Source organism: Oncorhynchus kisutch, unplaced genomic scaffold (genome assembly GCF_002021735.2).
Source record: "Oncorhynchus kisutch isolate 150728-3 unplaced genomic scaffold, Okis_V2 Okis06b-Okis10b_hom, whole genome shotgun sequence".
Taxonomy (NCBI): Eukaryota; Metazoa; Chordata; class Actinopteri; order Salmoniformes; family Salmonidae; genus Oncorhynchus; species Oncorhynchus kisutch.
Window position 1 is genome coordinate 15,392,406 of NW_022261983.1, and position 23,248 is coordinate 15,415,653.

The 23,248-nt window shown below is 40.0% G+C and overlaps 2 protein-coding genes across 2 annotated transcripts in view; both read right to left on the bottom strand.

The window, feature by feature from the left end:
- LOC116359877 (uncharacterized) overlaps window positions 1-23,248 on the bottom strand; it is an 81,065-nt gene that overhangs the window by 7,871 nt on the left and 49,946 nt on the right. The window lies entirely within an intron of this gene.
- On the bottom strand, window positions 7,583-12,745 carry LOC116360013 (uncharacterized). Its single transcript, XM_031814440.1, has 2 exons — window positions 12,648-12,745; window positions 7,583-8,699 (listed from the first exon to the last, which is right to left on the bottom strand). The coding sequence occupies exon 2, from the start codon at window positions 8,690-8,692 to the stop codon at window positions 8,048-8,050; it is 645 nt and encodes a 214-aa protein (XP_031670300.1). The 5' UTR covers window positions 8,693-8,699; window positions 12,648-12,745; the 3' UTR covers window positions 7,583-8,047.

A 23,248-nucleotide genomic window follows, 5' to 3' on the forward strand; every position in this document is an offset into this window, starting at 1 on the left:
GGTGATATTTAAGAGTGGCTGGCCCAGGTGATATTTAAGAGTGGCTGGCCCAGGTGATATTTAAGAGTGGCTGGCCCAGGTGATATTTAAGAGTGGCTGGCCCAGGTGATATTTAAGAGTGTCTGGCCCAGGTGATATTTAAGAGCGGCTGGCCCAGGTGATATTTAAGAGCGGCTGGCCCAGGTGATATTTAAGAGCGGCTGGCCCAGGTGATATTTAAGAGCGGCTGGCCCAGGTGATATTTAAGAGTGGCTGGCCCAGGTGATATTTAAGAGCGGTTGGCCCAGGTGATATTTAAGAGTGTCTGGCCCAGGTGATATTTAAGAGCGGCTGGCCCAGGTGATATTTAAGAGCGGCTGGCCCAGGTGATATTTAAGAGCGGCTGGCCCAGGTGATATTTAAGAGCGGCTGGCCCAGGTGATATTTAAGAGTGGCTGGCCCAGGTGATATTTAAGAGCGGTTGGCCCAGGTGATATTTAAGAGCGGCTGGCCCAGGTGATATTTAAGAGCCCACGTGATATTTAAGAGTGGCTGGCCCACGTGATATTTAAAAGTGGCTGGCCCACGTGATATTTAAGAGTGGCTGGCACACGTGATATTTAAGAGTGGCTGGCACACATGATATTTAAGAGTGGCTGGCACACATGATATTTAAGAGTGGCTGGCACACATGATATTTAAGAGTGGTTAACTCCTCTAGTTGTCTTTATAGATGTGGAGGGTTAACTCCTCTAGTTGTCTTGATAGATGTGGAGGGTTAACTCCTCTAGTTGTCCTGATAGATGTGGAGGGTTAACTTCTCTAGTTGTCTGATAGATGTGGAGGGTTAACTTCTCTAGTTGTCTGATAGATGTGGAGGGTTAACTCCTCTAGTTGTCTTGGTAGATGTGGAGGGTTAACTCCTCTAGTTGTCTTGGTAGATATGGAGGGTTAACTCCTCCAGTTGTCTTGGTAGATGTGGAGGGTTAACACCTCTAGTTGTCTTGATAGATGTGGAGGGTTAACTCCTCTAGTTGTCTTGGTAGATATGGAGGGTTAATTCCTCCAGTTGTCTTGGTAGATGTGGAGGGTTAACTCCTTCAGTTGTCTTGGTAGATGTGGAGGGTTAACTCCTCTAGTTGTGTTGTACTTCATGTCTTTAAGTTTGGTGTGTGTTTTCATTTTGTTTGCCTGTTCTTGGTGAATTTAGTGGGTCTCATGGTGGGTGTCTTTTAGGTTCCAGTTGTTGTTGCTAGTCAACGTTCAGTGGACACCATGAGTGTCTTTCAGAACCCCTCCTAAAACCCCAGCCTTGTCGTTTTGGTTGCTGTCAGTGACTCTTTGTTAGTTCCCCCTTCTGTTTCAGTGACATATTTGGTTTTCTTGCTGTGGAACGTGACAATAGGACATCAAAAAGAAAGGAGGACCAAGGCTCTCTTCATATCATTCATTAAAATGCCTTCATTTGTAGGGCATGTTCAATAGAAACAAACTTTTAAAAATCTGACGAAAGCAAATCCCTGACGAATGCCATGCAGCCGAAACACGTCAGATTTTTTAAACTTTGTTTCTATTGAACCTACAAATAAAGGCATTTGAATTAATTGTATAAAGAGTGCCTTGGTCCTCCTTTCTTTTTGATGACCAATTCACCCCTTTTACCAAAGAGCACCTTCTGTCTACCAGAATGTACTATTGTGTACCTCAGTAGCGATTCCCTGCCTCCTCTTTCTACTCGTGACAATAGGACAGTTGTTATCGTTGGCCTAAAATAACTGTGGTAACCTAGTAACGTGAGCCCTCTTGACGATTATCATGAAACGTCATCAACATGAACAGCCCGGCAGGTTTGAGCACATTTTCACTTCGAAGAATTTGGCAGCATATCCATCAACGGACAATACACTCTAAGTGAGTCCCAAATGCCCCCCTATTACCTATATAGTGCCCTTCTTTTGAACAGGACCCAATGGGGAATAGGGTGTCATTTGGGACCACGCCTGGATGAGTCAAGTGTTAGTTTGAAATAGAATCTCCTGAAGGATCCAGGAACATGAAACTTAAGGGAAATAAAAAAAATATTTAACTACATGACAATGAATGCCAGGTTTAAATAGTTCCAAACAGTATACCTGTTAAAGTAAGGACAGACTAGATCTAACTTGTTTAATAAAGACAGACTAGATCTAACTTGTTTAGTAAAGACTGACTAGATCTAACTTGTTTAGTAAAGACAGACTAGATCTAACTTGTTTAGTAAAGACAGACTAGATCTAACTTGTTTAGTAAAGACAGACTAGATCTAACTTGTTTAGTAAAGACAGACTAGATCTAACTTGTTTAGTAAAGACAGACTAGATCTAACTTGTTTAGTAAAGACAGACTAGATCTAACTTGTTTAGTAAAGACAGACTAGATCTAACTTGTTTAGTAAGGACAGACTAGATCTAACTTGTTTAGTAAAGACAGACTAGATCTAACTTGTTTATTAAAGACAGACTAGATCTAACTTGTTTAGTAAGGACAGACTAGATCTAACTTGTTTAGTAAAGACAGACTAGACCTAACTTGTTTAGTAAAGACAGACTAGATCTAACTTGTTTAGTAAAGACAGACTAGATCTAACTTGTTTAGTAAAGACAGACTAGATCTAACTTGTTTAGTAAAGACAGACTAGATCTAACTTGTTTAGTAAAGACAGACTAGACCTAACTTGTTTAGTAAAGACAGACTAGACCTAACTTGTTTAGTAAAGACAGACTAGACCTAACTTGTTTAGTAAAGACAGACTAGATCTAACTTGTTTAGTAAAGACAGACTTGATCACCAAAGCATCATAGATGTTTTTTCTGTACCTGGTGTTTATATTAAATGTAATCTCTATTTTTCTGGTGCTCGGTGTCCCTGTAGATCCGTGTGAGAAGATGATTGGATGATCTGCAAGCTTTGCTGTCTGTGTGTTTGTGTATCATTATTTACTCTGGGGGCAGGACTTCCCATGAAGAGTCCAGTGTACAGGAAATGATACTGAAAGTTGTCCTAGTCCTGGGCTGGGCTGTGTTCCATACCACACAGTTCTTCCCTACTTCCTGCCTCTTCAATTCATGAAGCGTCTCCGAGTTGGAGCTTTTATCTAGGATCAGTTTTAATCCTTATAATCATACTGAAAGAGATTACATAGACAGGGTCACCAATCAGACCTGTTAGAGGTGATAAAGGAGTTACTAGACTGGTCACCAATCAGACCTGTTAGAGGTGATAAAGGAGTTACTAGACTGGTCACCAATCAGACCTGTTAGAGGTGATAAAGGAGTTACTAGACTGGTCACCAATCAGACCTGTTAGAGGTGATAAAGGACTGGTCACCAATATATAACTTTAATATAATATAACTTTTTAAAGTTTTCGTCCGAGTTCGCCTGGACCAGCGCCAGCTTTTGGACATGTGAACAAAACGTGCTAGCAAAAGTAGCTAATTGGACACTAGTAATGGACATTATCGAACAAAACAATGATTTATTGTGGAACTAGGATTCCTTGCACTGCATTCTGATGAAAGATCATCAAAGGTAAGGAAATATTTATGATGTCATTTTGTATTTCTGTTGACTCCAACATGGCGGAGAAATATATTTACGTCTGAGTGCCGTCTCGGATTATTGCATGGCAGGCTTTTTTCGTAAAGTTTTTAAAAAATCTGACAGTGGTTGTATTTTTTATTATATGTAAAACATGTATCTTTCGTCAAATTACCTCTGTAAATACACCGGATATTTGGAGGCATTTCTGAACATGTCGCCAATGTAAATCAAGATTTGTGGATATAAATATGCATATTATCGAACAAAACATAAATGTATTGTGTAACATGATGTCATATGAGTGTCATCTGTTGAAGATTATCAAAGGTTAGTGATTAATTTTATCTCTAATTCTGCTTTCGTGACTCTATCTTTGGCTGGGAAAAATGGCTGTGTGTTTTTTGGGATTTGGTGGTGATCTAACATAAATATACGTTGTGTTTTTGCTGGAAAACATTTTAAAAATCAGACACGATGGGTAGATTAACAAGATGTTTATCTTTCATTTGCTGCTTTGGACTTGTTGATGTGTGAAAGTCATGTTTCTACGAACTTTACGGATACTATTTGGAATTTTAGTTTGCCCATCGTGACCGCACGAGCCTGTGGATTACTAAACAAAATGCGCCATCCAAATGGGGGTTTCTGGATATAAAAATAATCTTTATTGAACTAAACAAACATTTATTGTGTAACTGGGAGTCTTGTGAGTGCAAACATACGAAGATCATCAAAGGGAAGCGATTCATTTTATTGCTTTTCTGACTTTCGTGACCAATCTACTTTGCTGCTAGCTGTTTGTAATGTTTTGTCTGCTGAGAGAGATGTCCTCACATAAACGCTTGGTTTGCTTTCACCATAAAGCCATTTTGAAAATCTGACACGCCAGGTGGATTAACAAGAAACTAAGCTGTGTTTTGGTATGTTGCATTTGTGATTTCATGAAAATGTCATATTTTTAGTAATTTAATTTGAATTTGGCGCTCTGCAACACACCGGATGTTGACGAAAATGATCCCGCTGAAGGGATCGGTGCACCAAGAGGTTTTAAGGGGAATGTGTGTTCTCAGAGTATTACACCACATAATACTGCCTGGATTACACCACATAATACTGCCTGGATTACACCACATAGTACTGCCTGGATTACACCACATAGTACTGCCTGGATTACACCACATAGTACTGCCTGGATTACACCACATAGTACTGCCTGGATTTCACCACATAATACTGCCTGGATTACACCACATAATACTGCCTGGATTACACCACATAATACTGCCTGGATTACACCACATAGTACTGCCTGGATTACACCACATAATACTGCCTGGATTACACCACATTACACCGCTTCCCTACTTTAACTATGCCACTTTGTTTACATACTCATCTCATATGTTCTACTGTACTCTATATCATCGACTGCATCCTTATGTAATACATGTATCACTAGCCACTTTAACTATGCCACTTTGTTTACATACTCATCTCATATGTTATACTGTACTCGATACCATCTACTGTATCTTGCCTATGCTGCTCTGTACCATCACTCATTCATATATCCTTATGTACATATTCCTTATCCCCTTACACTGTGTATAAGATAGTATTTATTTTTATTTTTAAATTGTTAGTTAGATTACTTGTTGGTTATTACTGCATTGTCGGAACTAGAAGCACAAGCATTTCGCTACACTCGCATTAACATCTGCTAACCATGTGTATGTGACAAATCAAATTTGATTTGATTTGATTTAATTTGTAATACTGCCTGGATTACACCACATAGTACTGCCTGGATTACAACAAATACTACTGCCTGGATTACACCACATACTACTGCCTGGATTACATCACATAATACTGCCTGGATTACACCACATAATATTGCCTGGATTACACATAATACTGACTGGATTACACCACATAATACCACCACATAATACTGCCTGGATTACACCACATAGTACTGCCTGGATTACACCACATAATACTGCCTGGATTACACCACATAATACTGCCTGGATTACACCACATAATACTGCCTGGATTACACCACATAATACTGCCTGGATTACACCACATACTACTGCCTGGATTACAACACATACTACTGCCTGGATTACACCACATAGTACTGCCTGGATTACACCACATAATACTGCCTGGATTACACCACATAATACTGCCTGGATTACACCACATAATACTGCCTAGATTACAACATATAGTGCTGCCTAGATTACACCACATAGTACTGCCTGGATTACACCACATAGTACTGCCTGGATTACACATAATACTGCCTGGATTACACCACATAATACCACCACATAATACTGCCTGGATTACACCACATAATACTGCCTGGATTACACCACATAGTACTGCCTGGATTACACCACATAATACTGCCTGGATTACAACACATACTACTGCCTGGATTACAACACATAACACTGCATGGATTACACCACATAGTACTGCCTGGATTACACCACATAGTACTGCCTGGATTACACCACATAGTACTGCCTGGATTACACCACATAGTACTGCCTGGATTACAACACATAGTACTGCCTGGATTACAACACATAGCCCAGGGAAGCTGTATCAACGTGATCTGATGTGTGTCGGCATCTTCATACCTCTCTTTGTTTTTCTCCGTCACTCTCCATCTCTTTCTCCTCTTCAGTCAGTCTGGAGTGCTGTTCCATCTGTGGCCACAAGGTGGAGTGAGAGGATCATGTCGAAACACAAGGAGCACCAAGCAGCGCTGTTAAACCACACACATCTTCAACACAAAGCAGATTTTATGTGTCCATTTAAATCCCTGTAAATCCACTCCACAGTGGCCTTTCAACTTGAAACTTGTCATCACTATCATAGACGTCTCTAAGATGAACCACACTGAATATTGTCCTGATATCTCTAAAGAACAAAGAAACTATTAACAAATCATGATTTGCATATGTAGAACTAATGTTCAAAACCATTTGGAATCATCTTCTCCTTTATGAGCCATACATCAGATTCACTTCAGATTTGTAGTCTTTAATGGTTTAGAGAAAAAATAGTTGCTATGTTAAATATGCCTCACTGTACATATAGATGCATGTTAGCACACATGCTAATGCTAAAACATACTTCAAACATCTACTCGTGAACCATAGATCAGATTGACTCTAGATTTGGTATATAGACTCAATGAATTAGCCTCTAAAGAATTAGAGAATGACTACTTGTTGCATTCATTGGTGTATAGAGTTGGTATATAGACTCAATGAATTAGCCTCTAAAGAATTAGAGAATGACTACTTGTTGCATTCATTGGTGTATAGAGTTGGTATATAGACTCAATGAATTAGCCACTAAAGAATTAGAGAATGACTACTTGTTGCATTCATTGGTGTATAGAGTTGGTATATAGACTCAATGAATTAGCCTCTAAAGAATTAGAGAATGACTACTTGTTGCATTCATTGGTGTATAGAGTTGGTATATAGACTCAATGAATTAGCCACTAAAGAATTAGAGAATGACTACTTGTTGCATTCATTGGTGTATAGAGTTGGTATATAGACTCAATGAATTAGCCACTAAAGAATTAGAGAATGACTACTTGTTGCATTCATTGGTGTATAGAGTTGGTATATAGACTCAATGAATTAGCCACTAAAGAATTAGAGAATGATTACTTGTTGCATTCATTGTCGGCCACTAGATGAAATGGTCTTATGTAGTTGACTTGCAAATCCAATCAGCCTTTTCCACATTGATTTAATGTCACCACATGTTTTGGGTTGAAGTGAAGAGGAAACTACATTGATTTAATGTCATCACATGTTTTGGGTTGAAGTGAAGAGGAAACTACATTGATTTAATGTCATCACATGTTTTGGGTTGAAGTGAAGAGGAAACTACATTGATCACAACAAGGGAAAGAGGGAAAATGTTAAAATACAAAATAACATAAAGATCAATGTTTGAAAAATAAACGACAAAATACGTGTATTTTCATGTATTTAATTAAAATGCATGTATTTTGTATTTTAACATACAGAAGTACATTAGCCAATAGCAGACCCCAACAGCAACAACCCTCTCAGTAATGGTAACAGAAACAGTTGACTTCCTATGTGATACAGGATGTTGTTGTTTATCTGCCTATAGTTTAATGCACTGAACTCACTCTGGATAAGAGTGTCTGATAAACGACTAAATGTATTAGTGAAAATTAACATACCATAATGAACAGCAATGTGCTGGGGTAATAAACTAAAAAGTTCCCCCCTTCAGGGTCCCCAGGACCAGGACTAAAGGACACTGATCTACAGTATGGTACAGTAGCTTTCCTAGAAGCCTGGTTACAGTATGGTACAGTAGCTTTCCCAGAAGCCTGGTTACAGTATGGTACAGTAGCTTTCCCAGAAGCCTGGTTACAGTATGGTACAGTAGCTTTCCCAGAAGCCTGGTTACAGTATGGTACAGATTCTTTCCCAGAAGCCTGGTGCAGCTCTGGGTGCAACGCTGGGTGGAGCTCTGCATCCACCTTCCATATCAATCCTGGCATCCCCAGACTCCCTGGGGGCGTTTACATTTTGGGTATAATAGCCCGCCTGTTCCAGGAAGTTACTCAATGAACGGCGACGTATGATCATGAGCAAACTCCTGCTGATGCAATATGTGTTGACCGGGTCGAAGCTCTTCAGGTCCTCGTGCTGGGTCACATAGACCTTATCCACTGTCATGTCTGGACGTATACTGATGACGAGACGGTCCATGTTGCTGTCATCTATCTGATGAGTGTTGCCCTCACGGACATATTTAGGCAATGATTTAGATGTTGGGAGGTGGAGGTTGCCCACCTCATAGAATGGGTACTCACTATAAGGAAGCAGCCTCTTGCAGTCATTGTTTTCACGTCTGTTCTGGAAGTGATGGAATCCAAAGTCTCCCTCTTTGGGGTCGTAATTTGCAAACATCTGGTTGCCATTTTTGATGGCGATGTGATCTTTGGCGAACCAGAAAAGGAGCTTGAGTCCGTGCCTGGGTGAGGGACGACCAAACGAAGAATTTCTAAGCTCCTCCATATTGTTCAATGTCAATGTTCGAACCATGGTACCCCTGGGGGAGGGAGAGAGAGATGGATAGAGAGAAGGGGGGGGGGGGGGGTAGAGAGAGAGAGAAAGAAAACAGACAGCATTAAACAATACAGTTCATGGTGAAACAGTTAAGTTCCCTTCCATATACAGTATAAGCCTCTGTTAAGAGGTCTGGACCTTTATGGCACAGGAATGTACTAATGTGGCTGTTCCCTACATCACTACACTGGCAAAAGTGTTACAGGCTGTTTAATGATATTTTCATATTTCGAGGTTGGATGTTAGCATGTAGGGGCAACCAATTGGTGTCACCTCGTTAGTCAGTATGTGTTACACCTGTGCTGGCTTGTCCATCTCATTCATTGGAATTTGCTTCAATTGTGATGTCTCAGGTGATATTTAAGAGTGGCTGGTCCAGGTGATATTTAAGAGCGGCTGGCCCAGGGGATATTTAAGAGTGGCTGGCCCAGGGGATATTTAAGAGTGGCTGGCCCAGGGGATATTTAAGAGTGGCTGGCCCAGGTGATATTTAAGAGTTGTCTTGGTAGATGTGGAGGGTTAACTCCTTTTGTTGTCTTGGTAGATGTGGAGGGTTAACTCCTCTAGTTGTCTTGGTAGATGTGGAGGGTTAACTCCTCTAGTTGTCTTGGTAGATGTGGAGGGTTAACTCCTCTAGTTGTCTTGATAGATGTGGAGGGTTAATTCCTCCAGTTGTCTTGATAGGTGTGGAGGGTTAACTCCTCTAGTTGTCTTGATAGATGTGGAGGGTTAACTCCTTCAGTTGTCTTGATAGATGTGGAGGGTTAACTCCTCCAGTTGTCTTTGTACTTCCTGTCTTTAAGTTTGGTGTGTGTTTTCATTTTGTTTGCCTGTTCTTGGTGAATTTAGTGGGTCTCATGGTGGGTGTCTTTTAGGCTCCAGTTGTTGTTGCTAGTCAACGTTCAGTGGACACCATGAGTGTCTTTCAGAACCCCTCCTAAAACCCCAGCCTTGTCGTTTTGGTTGCTGTCAGTGACTCTTTGTTAGTTCCCCCTTCTGTTTCAGTGACATATTTGGTTTTCTTGCTGTGGAACGTGACAATAGGACATCAAAAAGAAAGGAGGACCAAGGCTCTCTTCATATCATTAATTAAAATGCCTTTATTTGTAGGGCCTGTTCAATAGAAACAACGTTTTAGAAATCTGACGAAAGCAAATCCCTGACGAAGGCCATGCAGCCGAAACACGTCAGATTTTTAAAACTTTGTTTCTATTGAACCTACAAATAAAAGCATTTGAATTAATTGTATAAAGAGTGCCTTGGTCCTCCTTTCTTTTTGATGACCAATTCACCCCTTTTACCAAAGAGCCCCTTCTCTTTGGCCTAAAATAACTGTGGTAACCTAGTAACGTGAGCCCTCTTGACGATTATCATGAAACGTCATGAACATGAACAGCCCGGCAGGTTTGAGCACATTTTCACTTCGAAGAATTTGGCAGCACATCCATCAACGGACAATACACTCTGAGTCCCAAATGCCACCCTATTACCTATATAGTGCCCTTCTTTTGAACAGGACCCAATGGGGAATAGGGTGTCATTTGGGACCACGCCTGGATGAGTCAAGTGTTAGTTTGAAATAGAATCTCCTGAAGGATCCAGGAACATGAAACTTAAGGGAAATAAAAAAAATATTTAACTACATGACAATGAATGCCAGGTTTAAATAGTTCCAAACAGTATACCTGTTAAAGTTCAAAGTGAACCGTCATAAATAGAAGGGAAAATCTGTCTCTCTTACCGTACCATGTTTTAATGCAGAAAATGGGTTGATAATGTATATATTTTCAGCCACAATCTGTCAGGTTTCAGGTAACGTCAACTTATTAAAAGTTGATACATTTGGATAGTAATTTATTATTTATTATTTATTGTTTATATTTATTTATTATTACTTTATTATTCTGGAAAAACTTCATATAAAAAAGTATATAAATATTCACTGAGTGTATAAAACATTAGGAAGAACTGCTCTTTCCATGACACAGACTGACCAGGTGAATCCAGGTGAAAGATATGATCCCTTATTGATGTCACTTGTTAAATCCACTTCAATCAAATCAAATCAAATGTATTTATAAAGCCCTTCATACATCAGCTGATATCTCAAAGTGCTGTACAGAAACCCAGCCTAAAACCCCAAACATCAAGCAATCCAGGTGTAGGAGCAGGTGTAGATGGAGGGGGGAGAGACTTGTTTAGTAAAGACAGACTAGATCTAACTTGTTTAGTAAAGACAGACTAGATCTAACTTGTTTAGTAAAGACAGACTAGATCTAACGTGTTTAGTAAAGACAGACTAGATCTAACTTGTTTAGTAAAGACAGACTAGATCTAACTTGTTTAGTAAAGACAGACTAGATCTAACGTGTTTAGTAAAGACAGACTAGATCTAACTTGTTTAGTAAAGACAGACTAGATCTAACTTGTTTAGTAAAGACAGACTAGATATAACTTGTTAATTAAAGACAGACTAGATCTAACTTGTTTAGTAAAGACAGACTAGATCTAACGTGTTTAGTAAAGACAGACTAGATCTAACTTGTTTAGTAAAGACAGACTAGATCTAACTTGTTTAGTAAAGACAGACTAGATCTAACTTGTTTAGTAAAGACAGACTAGATATAACTTGTTAATTAAAGACAGACTAGATCTAACTTGTTTAGTAAGACAGACTAGATCTAACTTGTTTAGTAAAGACAGACTAGATCTAACTTGTTTAGTAAGGACAGACTAGATCTAACTTATTTACTAAAGACAGACTAGATCTAACTTGTTTAGTAAAGACAGACTAGATCTAACTTGTTTAGTAAAGACAGACTAGATCTAACTTGTTTAGTAAAGACAGACTAGATCTAACTTGTTTAGTAAAGACAGACTAGATCTAACTTGTTTAGTAAAGACAGACTAGATCTAACTTGTTTAGTAAAGACAGACTAGATCTAACTTGTTTAGAAAAGACAGACTAGATCTAACGTGTTTAGTAAAGACAGACTAGATCTAACTTGTTTAGTAAAGACAGACTAGATCTAACTTGTTTAGTAAAGACAGACTAGATCTAACTTGTTTAGTAAAGACAGACTAGATCTAACTTGTTTAGTAAAGACAGACTAGATCTAACTTGTTTAGTAAAGACAGACTAGATCTAACTTGTTTAGTAAAGACAGACTAGATCTAACTTGTTTAGTAAAGACAGACTAGATCTAACTTGTTTAGTAAAGACAGACTAGATCTAACTTGTTTAGTAAAGACAGACTAGATATAACTTGTTAATTAAAGACAGACTAGATCTAACTTGTTTAGTAAGACAGACTAGATCTAACTTGTTTAGTAAAGACAGACTAGATCTAACTTGTTTAGTAAGGACAGACTAGATCTAACTTATTTAGTAAAGACAGACTAGATCTAACTTATTTAGTAAAGACAGACTAGATCTAACTTGTTTAGTAAAGACAGACTAGATCTAACTTGTTTAGTAAAGACAGACTAGATCTAACTTGTTTAGTAAAGACAGACTAGATCTAACTTGTTTAGTAAAGACAGACTAGATCTAACTTGTTTAGTAAAGACAGACTAGATCTAACTTGTTTAGTAAAGACAGACTAGATCTAACTTGTTTAGTAAAGACAGACTAGATCTAACTTGTTTAGTAAAGACAGACTAGATCTAACTTGTTTAGTAAAGACAGACTAGATCTAACTTGTTTAGTAAAGACAGACTAGATCTAACTTGTTTAGTAAAGACAGACTAGATCTAACTTGTTTAGTAAAGACAGACTAGATCTAACTTGTTTAGTAAAGACAGACTAGATATAACTTGTTTAGTAAAGACAGACTAGATCTAACTTGTTTAGTAAAGACAGACTAGATCTAACTTGTTTAGTAAAGACAGACTAGATCACCAAAAAGCATCATAAATGTTTTTACTGTACCTGGTGTTTTTAAATAAATGTAATCTCTATTTTTCTGGTGCTCGATGTCCCTGTAGATCCGTGTGAGAAGTTGATTTGATGATCAAGTGTCCGTCAGTAACAACCAGTAATTCAGGTTCTGTTATAAATTCCTCTTTTTTTCTAGCCTGTTTTGCATGTTACTTTAGTTCCTCCTTTAGCACCTGGTGATAAAGGAGTTACTAGACTGGTCACCAATCAGACCTGTTAGAGGTGATAAAGGAGTTACTAGACTGGTCACCAATCAGACCTGTTAGAGGTGATAAAAGAGTTACTAGACTGGTCACCAATCAGACCTGTTAGAGGTGATAAAGGAGTTACTAGACTGGTCACCTATCAGACCTGTTAGAGGTGATAAAGGAGTTACTAGACTGGTCACCAATCAGACCTGTTAGAGGTGATAAAGGAGTTACTAGACTGGTCACCAATCAGACCTGTTAGAGGTGATAAAGGAGTTACTAGACTGGTCAACAATCAGACCTGTTAGAGGTGATAAAGGAGTTACTAGACTGGTCACCAATCAGACCTGTTAGAGGTGATAAAGGAGTTACTAGACTGGTCACCAATCAGACCTGTTAGAGGTGATAAAGGAGTTACTAGACTGGTCACCAATCAGACCTGTTAGAGGTGGTAAAGGAGTTACTAGACTGGTCACCAATCAGACCTGTTAGAGGTGATAAAGGAGTTACTAGACTGGTCACCAATCAGACCTGTTAGAGGTGGTAAAGGAGTTACTAGACTGGTCACCAATCAGACCTGTTAGAGGTGATAAAGGAGATACTAGACTGGTCACCTATCAGACCTGTTAGAGGTGATAAAGGAGTTACTAGACTGGTCACCAATCAGACCTGTTAGAGGTGATAAACAAGATCAAAATATATGATAATCTCAAAATGCAGACATATTGTGTGAACTGGGTCCAAATCCAAACTATGTCCTGGACATGTTTGTAACACCTAAAGAGATTGTGTTCAGATTAGTACAAAAAGAGGTATGGAATAACCAAAGAGTTTAATGGATTCCTTCATGATGTAAATGTCTTCAATAAGATCCTTGCTATAACCTGATTCTGAGGGTTGTTAATAACCTTTTAGGGATAGGGGGCAGCATTTTCACTTTGGATGAATTGCGTGCCCATAGTGAACTGCCTCCTACTCTGTCCCAGATGCTTATATATGCATATTAGTATTACTAATATTGGATAGAAAACACTCTGAAGTTTCTAAAACTGTTTGAATTATGTCTGTGAGTATAACATAACTCATAGGGCAGGCAAACTTCCAAACAGGAAGTGGAAATTCTGGGTCTGGTTGATTTTCAACTCATTGTCAATAAGATATGGATATGTTCGCACTTCCTACGCCTTCCACTAGATGTCAACAGTCAGTAGAACGTGGAATGAAGCCTCTAGTGTGATGTGGGGCCGGATGGGAGGGGAATGAGTCACTGGTCTGGCAGAATACCAGTTCCTGGTTATGCGCAGTACTCATTATATCGCCTTGCGTTCCGTTACTCTGTCGACAAAAACGAATGCTCCGGTTGGAACGTTATTGGATATATATGATAATAACATCCTGAAGATTGATTCTCTGCTTAGTTTGACCAGTTTATTCGACCTGGAATATAACTTTTTAAAGTTTTCATCCGAGTTCGCTTGGACCAGCGCCCGCTTTTGGACATGTGAACTAAACGTGCTAGCAAAAGTAGCTAATTGGACACGAGTAATGGACATTATCGAACAAAACAACGATTTATTGTGGAACTAGGATTCCTTGCACTGCATTCTGATGAAAGATCATCAAAGGTAAGGGAATATTTATGATGTAATTTCGTATTTCTGTTGACTCCAACATGGCGGAGAAATATATTTACGTCTGAGCGCCGTCTCAGATTATTGCATGGCAGGCTTTTTTCGTAAAGTTTTTAAAAAATCTGACACAGCGGTTGTATTTTTAATTATATGTAAAACATGTATCTTTTGTCAAAGTTTATGAGTATTTCTGTTATCTCTCTGTAATTACACCGGATATTTGGAGGCATTTCTGTACATGGCGCCAATGTAAACCAAGATTTGTGGATATAAATATGCATATTATCAAACAAAACATAAATGTATTGTGTAACATGATGTCATATGAGTGTCATCTGTTGAAGATTATCAAAGGTTAGTGATGAATTTTATCTCTAATTCCGCTTTTGTGACTCATACTTTGGCTGGGAAAAATGGCTGTGTGTTTATTTGGATTTAGTGGTGATCTAACATAAATATATGTTGTGTTTTCGCTGTAAAACATGTAAAAAAAAATCGGACACGATGGGTAGATTAACAAGATGTTTATCTTTCATTTGCTGTATTGGACTTGATGTGTGAAAGTTAAATATTTCAAAAAAATATTTTGAATTTCCCGCACTGCCTTTTCAGCGGAATGTTGGGAGGGGGAGTTCCAGTAGTGGAACCTGTGTCCTAGACAGGTGAAAAACTCTTGAGACTAGGCGGCAGTATTTTGATGTTTGGATGAAAAACGTGCCCAAAGTAAACTGCCTATTTCTCAGGCCCAGAAGCTAGAATATGCATATAAATTGGCGGATTAGGATAGAAAACACTCTAAGGTTTCCAAAACTGTCAACATATTGTCTGTGAGTATAACAGAACTGATATTGCAGGCGAAAACCTGAGGAAAATCCAACCAGGAAGTGCTGTTATTCTGAAACATCTCTTTTCCATTGCAAGCCTATCCTCCATTTAAAGGGATATCAACCAGATTCCTTTCCCTGCGGCTTCCACAAGGTGTGAACAGTCTTTAGACATAGTTTCAGGCTTTTATTCCAAAAAATTAGTGAGAATGATCACATCAGTGGATAGCTAGGTGTCCCCAGATGTGTGCATGTGCGAGCGCCTGTAGCGAGACCTTTTCTCTCTCTCTCCTATTGAAAAGGCTACCGTCCGGTTGAAATATTATCGATTATTTATCGTAAAAACAACATGAGGATTGATTATAAAAAAACGTTTGACATGTTTCTACGAACTTTACGGATACTATTTGGAATTTTTGTTTGCCCATCGTGACCGCACAAGCCTGTGGATTACTAAACAAAATGCGCCATCCAAATGGGGGTTTCTGGATATAAAAATAATCTTTATTGAACTAAACAAACATTTATTGTGTAACTGGGAGTCTCGTGAGTGCAAACATACGAAGATCATCAAAGGTAAGCGAATAATTTTATTGCTTTTCTGACTTTCGTGACCAATCTACGTTGCTGCTAGCTGTTTGTAATGTTTTGTCTGCTGAGAGCTGTCCTCACATAAATCCCATGGTTTGCTTTCACCGTAAAGCATTTTTGAAATCTGACAAGCCAGGTTGATTAACAAGAAGCTAAACTGTGTTTTGGTATATTGCATTTGTGATTTTCATGAAAATTAAATATTTTTAGTAATTTAATTTGAATTTGGCGCTCTGCAATTCACCGGATGTTGACGAAAATGATACCGCTGAAGGGATCGGTGCGCCAAGAGGTTTTAAGGGGAATGTGTGATCACAGAGAAAGCACCTGTTGTTATGGGGAATGTGTGATTTTAGTATAACTCCTGTTGTTAAGGGGAATGTGTGTTCTATCTGATACAATACGAGGTGAGTGCTGACTGAACCGACCTTTATGGATCTGAGTCCCAAATGACACCCTATTCCCTTTCTAGTGCACTACTTTAGACTAGGGCCTATAGGGAATAGGGTGCCATTCAGGATGTACCCTTTATAAATACACAGTTGAATAACGGTAGTATAACACAACATAGTAACTGTAAGGCAAACAGCGTCAACAACTCTCTCATCATCGTCTCTCTTCTCATATAAAGGGCTCAATATCCCCAGGAATTCGTTTGGTACTGTATTACAGCAATGTGTATATTTTTATGTTATATTTCAACCATTTCTTCCTTCTTTGAAGAACAATTCTTCACCTCGTCTGACTTGATACTTATATATAGCTCTGGTCCAGGTCGTTACGTGAAGCTTGCGGATGCTGAGCATTCAAGCAGGCCGCACATAATAACGCCTTGGACCAGAGCTATTGTAGGGGTTACAGGGGGACAGGTTGGTAATATGTAGTACTGTATTAACATCCTGTTTCTGCTGTTTCTACTTCACAGATATAAATAAAGGCTGTCAACACTGAAACAAAGCAGTGGTGTTGTTCCCTCATGTCCCCCTCACACATAATACTGCCTGGATTACACCACATAGTACTGCCTGGATTACACCACATAGTACTGCCTGGATTACACCACATAATACTGCCTGGATTACACCACATAATACTGCCTGGATTACACCACATAGTACTGCCTGGATTACACCACATAATACTGCCTGGATTACACCACATAATACTGCCTGGATTACACCACATAATACTGCCTGGATTACACCACATAGTACTGCCTGGATTACACCACATAATACTGCCTGGATTACACCACATAATACTGCCTGGATTACACCACATAATACTGCCTGGATTACACCACATAATACTGCCTGGATTACACCACATAGTACTGCCTGGATTACACCACATAATACTGCCTGGATTACACCACATAATACTGCCTGGATTACACCACATAATACTGCCTGGATTACACCACATAATACTGCCTGGATTACACCACATAATACTGCCTGGATTACACCACATAATACTGCCTGGATTACACCACATAGTACTGCCTGGATTACACCACATAGTACTGCCTGGATTACACCACATAATACTGCCTGGATTACACCACATAATACTGCCTGGATTACACCACATAGTACTGCCTGGATTACACCACATAATACTGCCTGGATTACACCACATAATACTGCCTGGATTACACCACATAATACTGCCTGGATTACACACATAATACTGCCTGGATTACACCACATAGTACTGCCTGGATTACACCACATAGTACTGCCTGGATTACACCACATAATACTGCCTGGATTACACCACAGTAATACTGCCTGGATTACACCACATCATACTGCCTGGATTACACCACATAATACTGCCCTGGATTACACCACATAATACTGCCTGGATTACACCACATATACTGCATGGATTACACCACATAATACTGCCTGGATTACACCACATAATACTGCCTGGATTACACCACATAATACTGCCTGGATTACACCACATAGTACTGCCTGGATTACACCACATAATACTGCCTGGATTACACCACATAATACTGCCTGGATTACACCACATAGTACTGCCTGGATTAAACCACATAATACTGCCTGGATTACACCACATAATACTGCCTGGATTACACCACATAATACTGCCTGGATTACACCACATAATACTGCCTGGATTACACCACATAATACTGCCTGGATTACACCACATAATACTGCCTGGATTACACCACATAATACTGCTGGATTACACCACATAATACTGCCTGGATTACACCACATAATACTGCCTGGATTACACCACATAATACTGCCTGGATTACACCACATAATACTGCCTGGATTACACCACATAATACTGCCCTGGATTACCACAACCAACACCATAATACTGCCTGGATTACACCACATAATACTGCCTGGATTACACCACATAATACTGCCTGGATTACACCACATAATACTGCCTGGATTACACCACATAATACTGCCTGGATTACCCACATAATACTGCCTGGATTACACCACATAATACTGCCTGGATTACACCACATAATCTGCTGGATTACACACATCATACTCTGGATTACACCACATAATACTGCCTGGATTATAATATGCTGGTTACACCACATAATACTGCCTGGATTACACCACATAATACTGCCTGGATTACACCACATAATACTGCCTGGATTACACCACATAATACTGCCTGGATTACACCACATAATACTGCCTGGATTACACCACATAATACTGCCTGGATTACACCACATAATACTGCCTGGATTACACCACATAATACTGCCTGGATTACACCACATAATACTGCCTGGATACACCACATAATACTGCCTGGATTACACCACATAATACTGCCTGGATTACACCACATAATACTGCCTGGATTACACCACATAATACTGCCTGGATTACACACATAATACTGCCTGGATTACACCACATAATACTGGCCTGGATTACACCACATAATATGCCTGGATTACACCACATAATACTGCCTGGATTACACCACATAATACTGCCTGGATTACACCACATAATACTGCCTGGATTACACCACATATACTGCCTGGATTACACCACATAATACTGCCTGGATTACACCACATAATACTGCCTGGATTACACCACATAATACTGCCTGGATTACACCACATAATACTGCCTGGATTACACCACATAGTACTGCCTGGATTACACCACATAATACTGCCTGGATTACACCACATAATACTGCCTGGATTACACCACATAATACTGCCTGATTACACCACATAATAATGCCTGGATTACACCACATAGTACTGCCTGGATTACACCACATAATACTGCCTGGATTACACCACATAATACTGCCTGGATTACACCACATAATACTGCCTGGATTACACCACATAATACTGCCTGGATTACACCACATAATACTGCCTGGATTACACCACATAATACTGCCTGGATTACACACATAATACTGCCTGGATTACACCACATAATACTGCCTGGATTACACCCACATAATACTGCCTGGATTACACCACATAATACTGCCTGGATTACACCACATAATACTGCCTGGATTACACCACATAATACTGCCTGGATTACACCACATAATACTGCCTGGATTAACCCACATAATACTGCCTGGATTACACCACATAAACTGCCTGGATTACACCACATAGTACTGCCTGGATTACACCACATAAGTACTGCCTGGATTACACCACATAATACTGCCTGGATTACACACATAATACTGCCTGGATTACACCACATAATACTGCCTGGATTACACCACATAGTACTGCCTGGATTACACCACATAATACTGCCTGGATTACACCACATAATACTGCCTGGATTACACCACATAATACTGCCTGGATTACACCACATAATACTGCCTGGATTACACCACATAATACTGCCTGGATTACACCACATAATACTGCTGGATACACCACATAGTACTGCCTGGATTACACCACATAATACTGCCTGGATTACACCACATAATACTGCCTGGATTACAACCACATAATACTGCCTGGATTACACCACATAAACTGCCTGGATTACACCACATAATACTGCCTGGATTACACCCACATAATACTGCCTGGATTACACCACATAGTACTGCCTGGATTACACCACATAGTACTGCCTGGATTACACCACATAATACTGCCTGGATTACACCACATAATACTGCCTGGATTACACCACATAATACTGCCTGGATTACACCACATAATACTGCCTGGATTAACCACATAATACTGCTGGATTACACCACATAATACTGCCTGGATTACACCACATAATACTGCCTGGATTACACCACATAGTACTGCCTGGATTACACCACATAATACTGCCTGGATTACACCACATAATACTGCCTGGATTACACCACATAATAATGCCTGGATTACACCACATAATACTACCTGGATTACACCACATAATACTGCCTGGATTACACCACATAATACTACCTGGATTACACCACATAATACTGCCTGGATTACACCACATAATACTGCCTGGATTACACCACATAATACTGCCTGGATTACACCACATAATACTGCCTGGATTACACCACATAATACTGCCTGGATTACAACACATAGTACTGCCTGGATTACACCACATAATACTGCCTGGATTACACCACATAATACTGCCTGGATTACACCACATAATACTGCCTGGATTACAACACATAGTACTGCCTGGATTACACCACATAATACTGCCTGGATTACACCACGTAATTCTGTCTGGATTACACCACATAATACTGCCTAGATTACACCAGATAATACTGCCTAGATTACACTACATAGTACTGCCTGGATTACACCACATAGTACTGCCTGGATTACACCACATAATACTGCCTGGATTACACCACATAGTACTGCCTGGATTACACCACATAGTACTGCCTGGATTACACCACATAGTACTGCCTGGATTACAACACATAGTACTGCCTGGATTACACCGCATAATACTGCCTGGATTACACCACATAATACTGCCTGGATTACACCACATAATACTGCCTGGATTACACCACGTAATTCTGTCTGGATTACACCACATAATACTGCCTAGATTACACTACATAGTACTGCCTGGATTACACCACATAGTACTGCCTGGATTACACCACATAGTACTGCCTGGATTACACCACATAACACAGGGAGGCTGTATCAACGTGACCGGATGTGTGTCGGCGTCTTCATACCTCTCTTTGTTTTTCTCCATCACTCTCCATCTCTTTCTCCTCTTCAGTCAGTCTGGAGTGCTGTTCCATCTGTGGCCACATGGTGGAGTGAGAGGATCATGTGGAAACACAAGGAGCACCAAGCAGCGCCATTAAACCACACACATCTTTCAGATTAAATTAAGTGTTTATTCTGTGATTTTCTCCATAGTTTCGAAAGTTAAAATACACAGAAAATAGACAGTAAAGTCTACTTAGCTTTGCAATATAAATGATTACTATATTCACATGACAGTTAAACCATAACATGCACTTCCCCCACCTCCATGGATTTATATCATTACACAACATGGAATCAGGCTTGTCTTACAAAAAAGTTGACTAGTCAGTGGATGTGGCCCATGTGGGGTTCATTTCCTCTAGCGAAGCCAGGGGCCAGCGCCCTGCTCCAACCTGCTACTACTGAATGAGGCATCAGAACATGGAACACTAGTGAGACCCAATGGCACCCTATCCACTATATAGTACACTACTTTGTATGGGCTCTGGCCAAAAGTAGTGCACTATATAGCGAATAGGGTGCCATTTTGGATTTGACAGACATGTGCTCCAGGCTATATAATTCAGACAGTATCACATCCGGCTGTGATTGGGAGTCCCATAGGGCGGCGCACAATTGGCCCAGCGTCGTCCAGGTTTGGCCGGGGTAGGCAGTCATTGTAAATACTAATTTTTTCTTAACTGACTTGCCTAGTTAAATAAAGATTAAATAAAATAAAAAATGTACATTCTCAGTTGTCGTCTCTCTAATCTAGGCCAGGTGACAGACAAGAGAGATGACCAATGGCTCTGGGCTTGGATTTTTTATTTGATTTTATTTCACCTTTATTTAACCAGGTAGGCTAGTTGAGAACACCTTTATTTAACCAGGTAGGCTAGTTGAGAACAAGTTCTCATTTGCAACTGCGACCTGGCCAAGATAAAGCATAGCAGTGTGAGCAGACAACACAGAGTTACACATGGAGTAAACAATTAACAAGTCAATAACACAGTAGAAAACAAAGGGGGAGTCTATATACATTGTGTGCAAAAGGCATGAGGAGGTAGGCGAATAATTACAATTTTGCAGATTAACACTGGAGTGATAAATGATCAGATGGTCATGTACAGGTAGAGATATTGGTGTGCAAAAGAGCAGAAAAGTAAATAAATAAAAACAGTATGGGGATGAGGTAGGTGAAAACGGGTGGGCTATTTACCAATAGACTATGTACAGCTGCAGCAATCGGTTAGCTGCTCAGATAGCTGATGTTTGAAGTTGGTGAGGGAGATAAAAGTCTCCAACTTCAGCGATTTTTGCAATTCGTTCCAGTCACAGGCAGCAGAGTACTGGAACGAAAGGCGGCCAAATGAGGTGTTGGCTTTAGGGATGATCAGTGAGATACACCTGCTGGAGCGCTACGGATGGGTGTTGCCATCGTGACCAGTGAACTGAAATAAGGCGGAGCTTTAGCTAACATGGACTTGTAGATGACCTGGAGCCAGTGGGTCTGGCGACGAATATGTAGCGAGGGCCAGCCGACTAGAGCATACAAGTCGCAGTGGTGGGTGGTATAAGGTGCTTTAGTGACAAAACGGATGGCACTGTGATAGACTGCATCCAGTTTGCTGAGTAGAGTGTTGGAAGCCATTTTGTAGATGACATCGCCGAAGTCGAGGATCGGTAGGATAGTCAGTTTTACTAGGGTAAGCTTGGCGGCGTGAGCGAAGGAGGCTTTGTTGCGGAATAGAAAGCCGACTCTTGATTTGATTTTCGATTGGAGATGTTTGATATGAGTCTGGAAGGAGAGTTTGCGGTCTAGCCAGACACCTAGGTACTTATAGATGTCCACATATTCAAGGTCGGAACCATCCAGGGTGGTGATGCTAGTCGGGCATGCGGGTGCAGGCAGCGATCGGTTGAAAAGCATGCATTTGGTTTTACTAGCATTTAAGAGCAGTTGGAGGCCACGGAAGGAGTGTTGTATGGCATTGAAGCTTGTTTGGAGGTTAGATAGCACAGTGTCCAATGACGGGCCGAAAGTATATAGAATGGTGTCGTC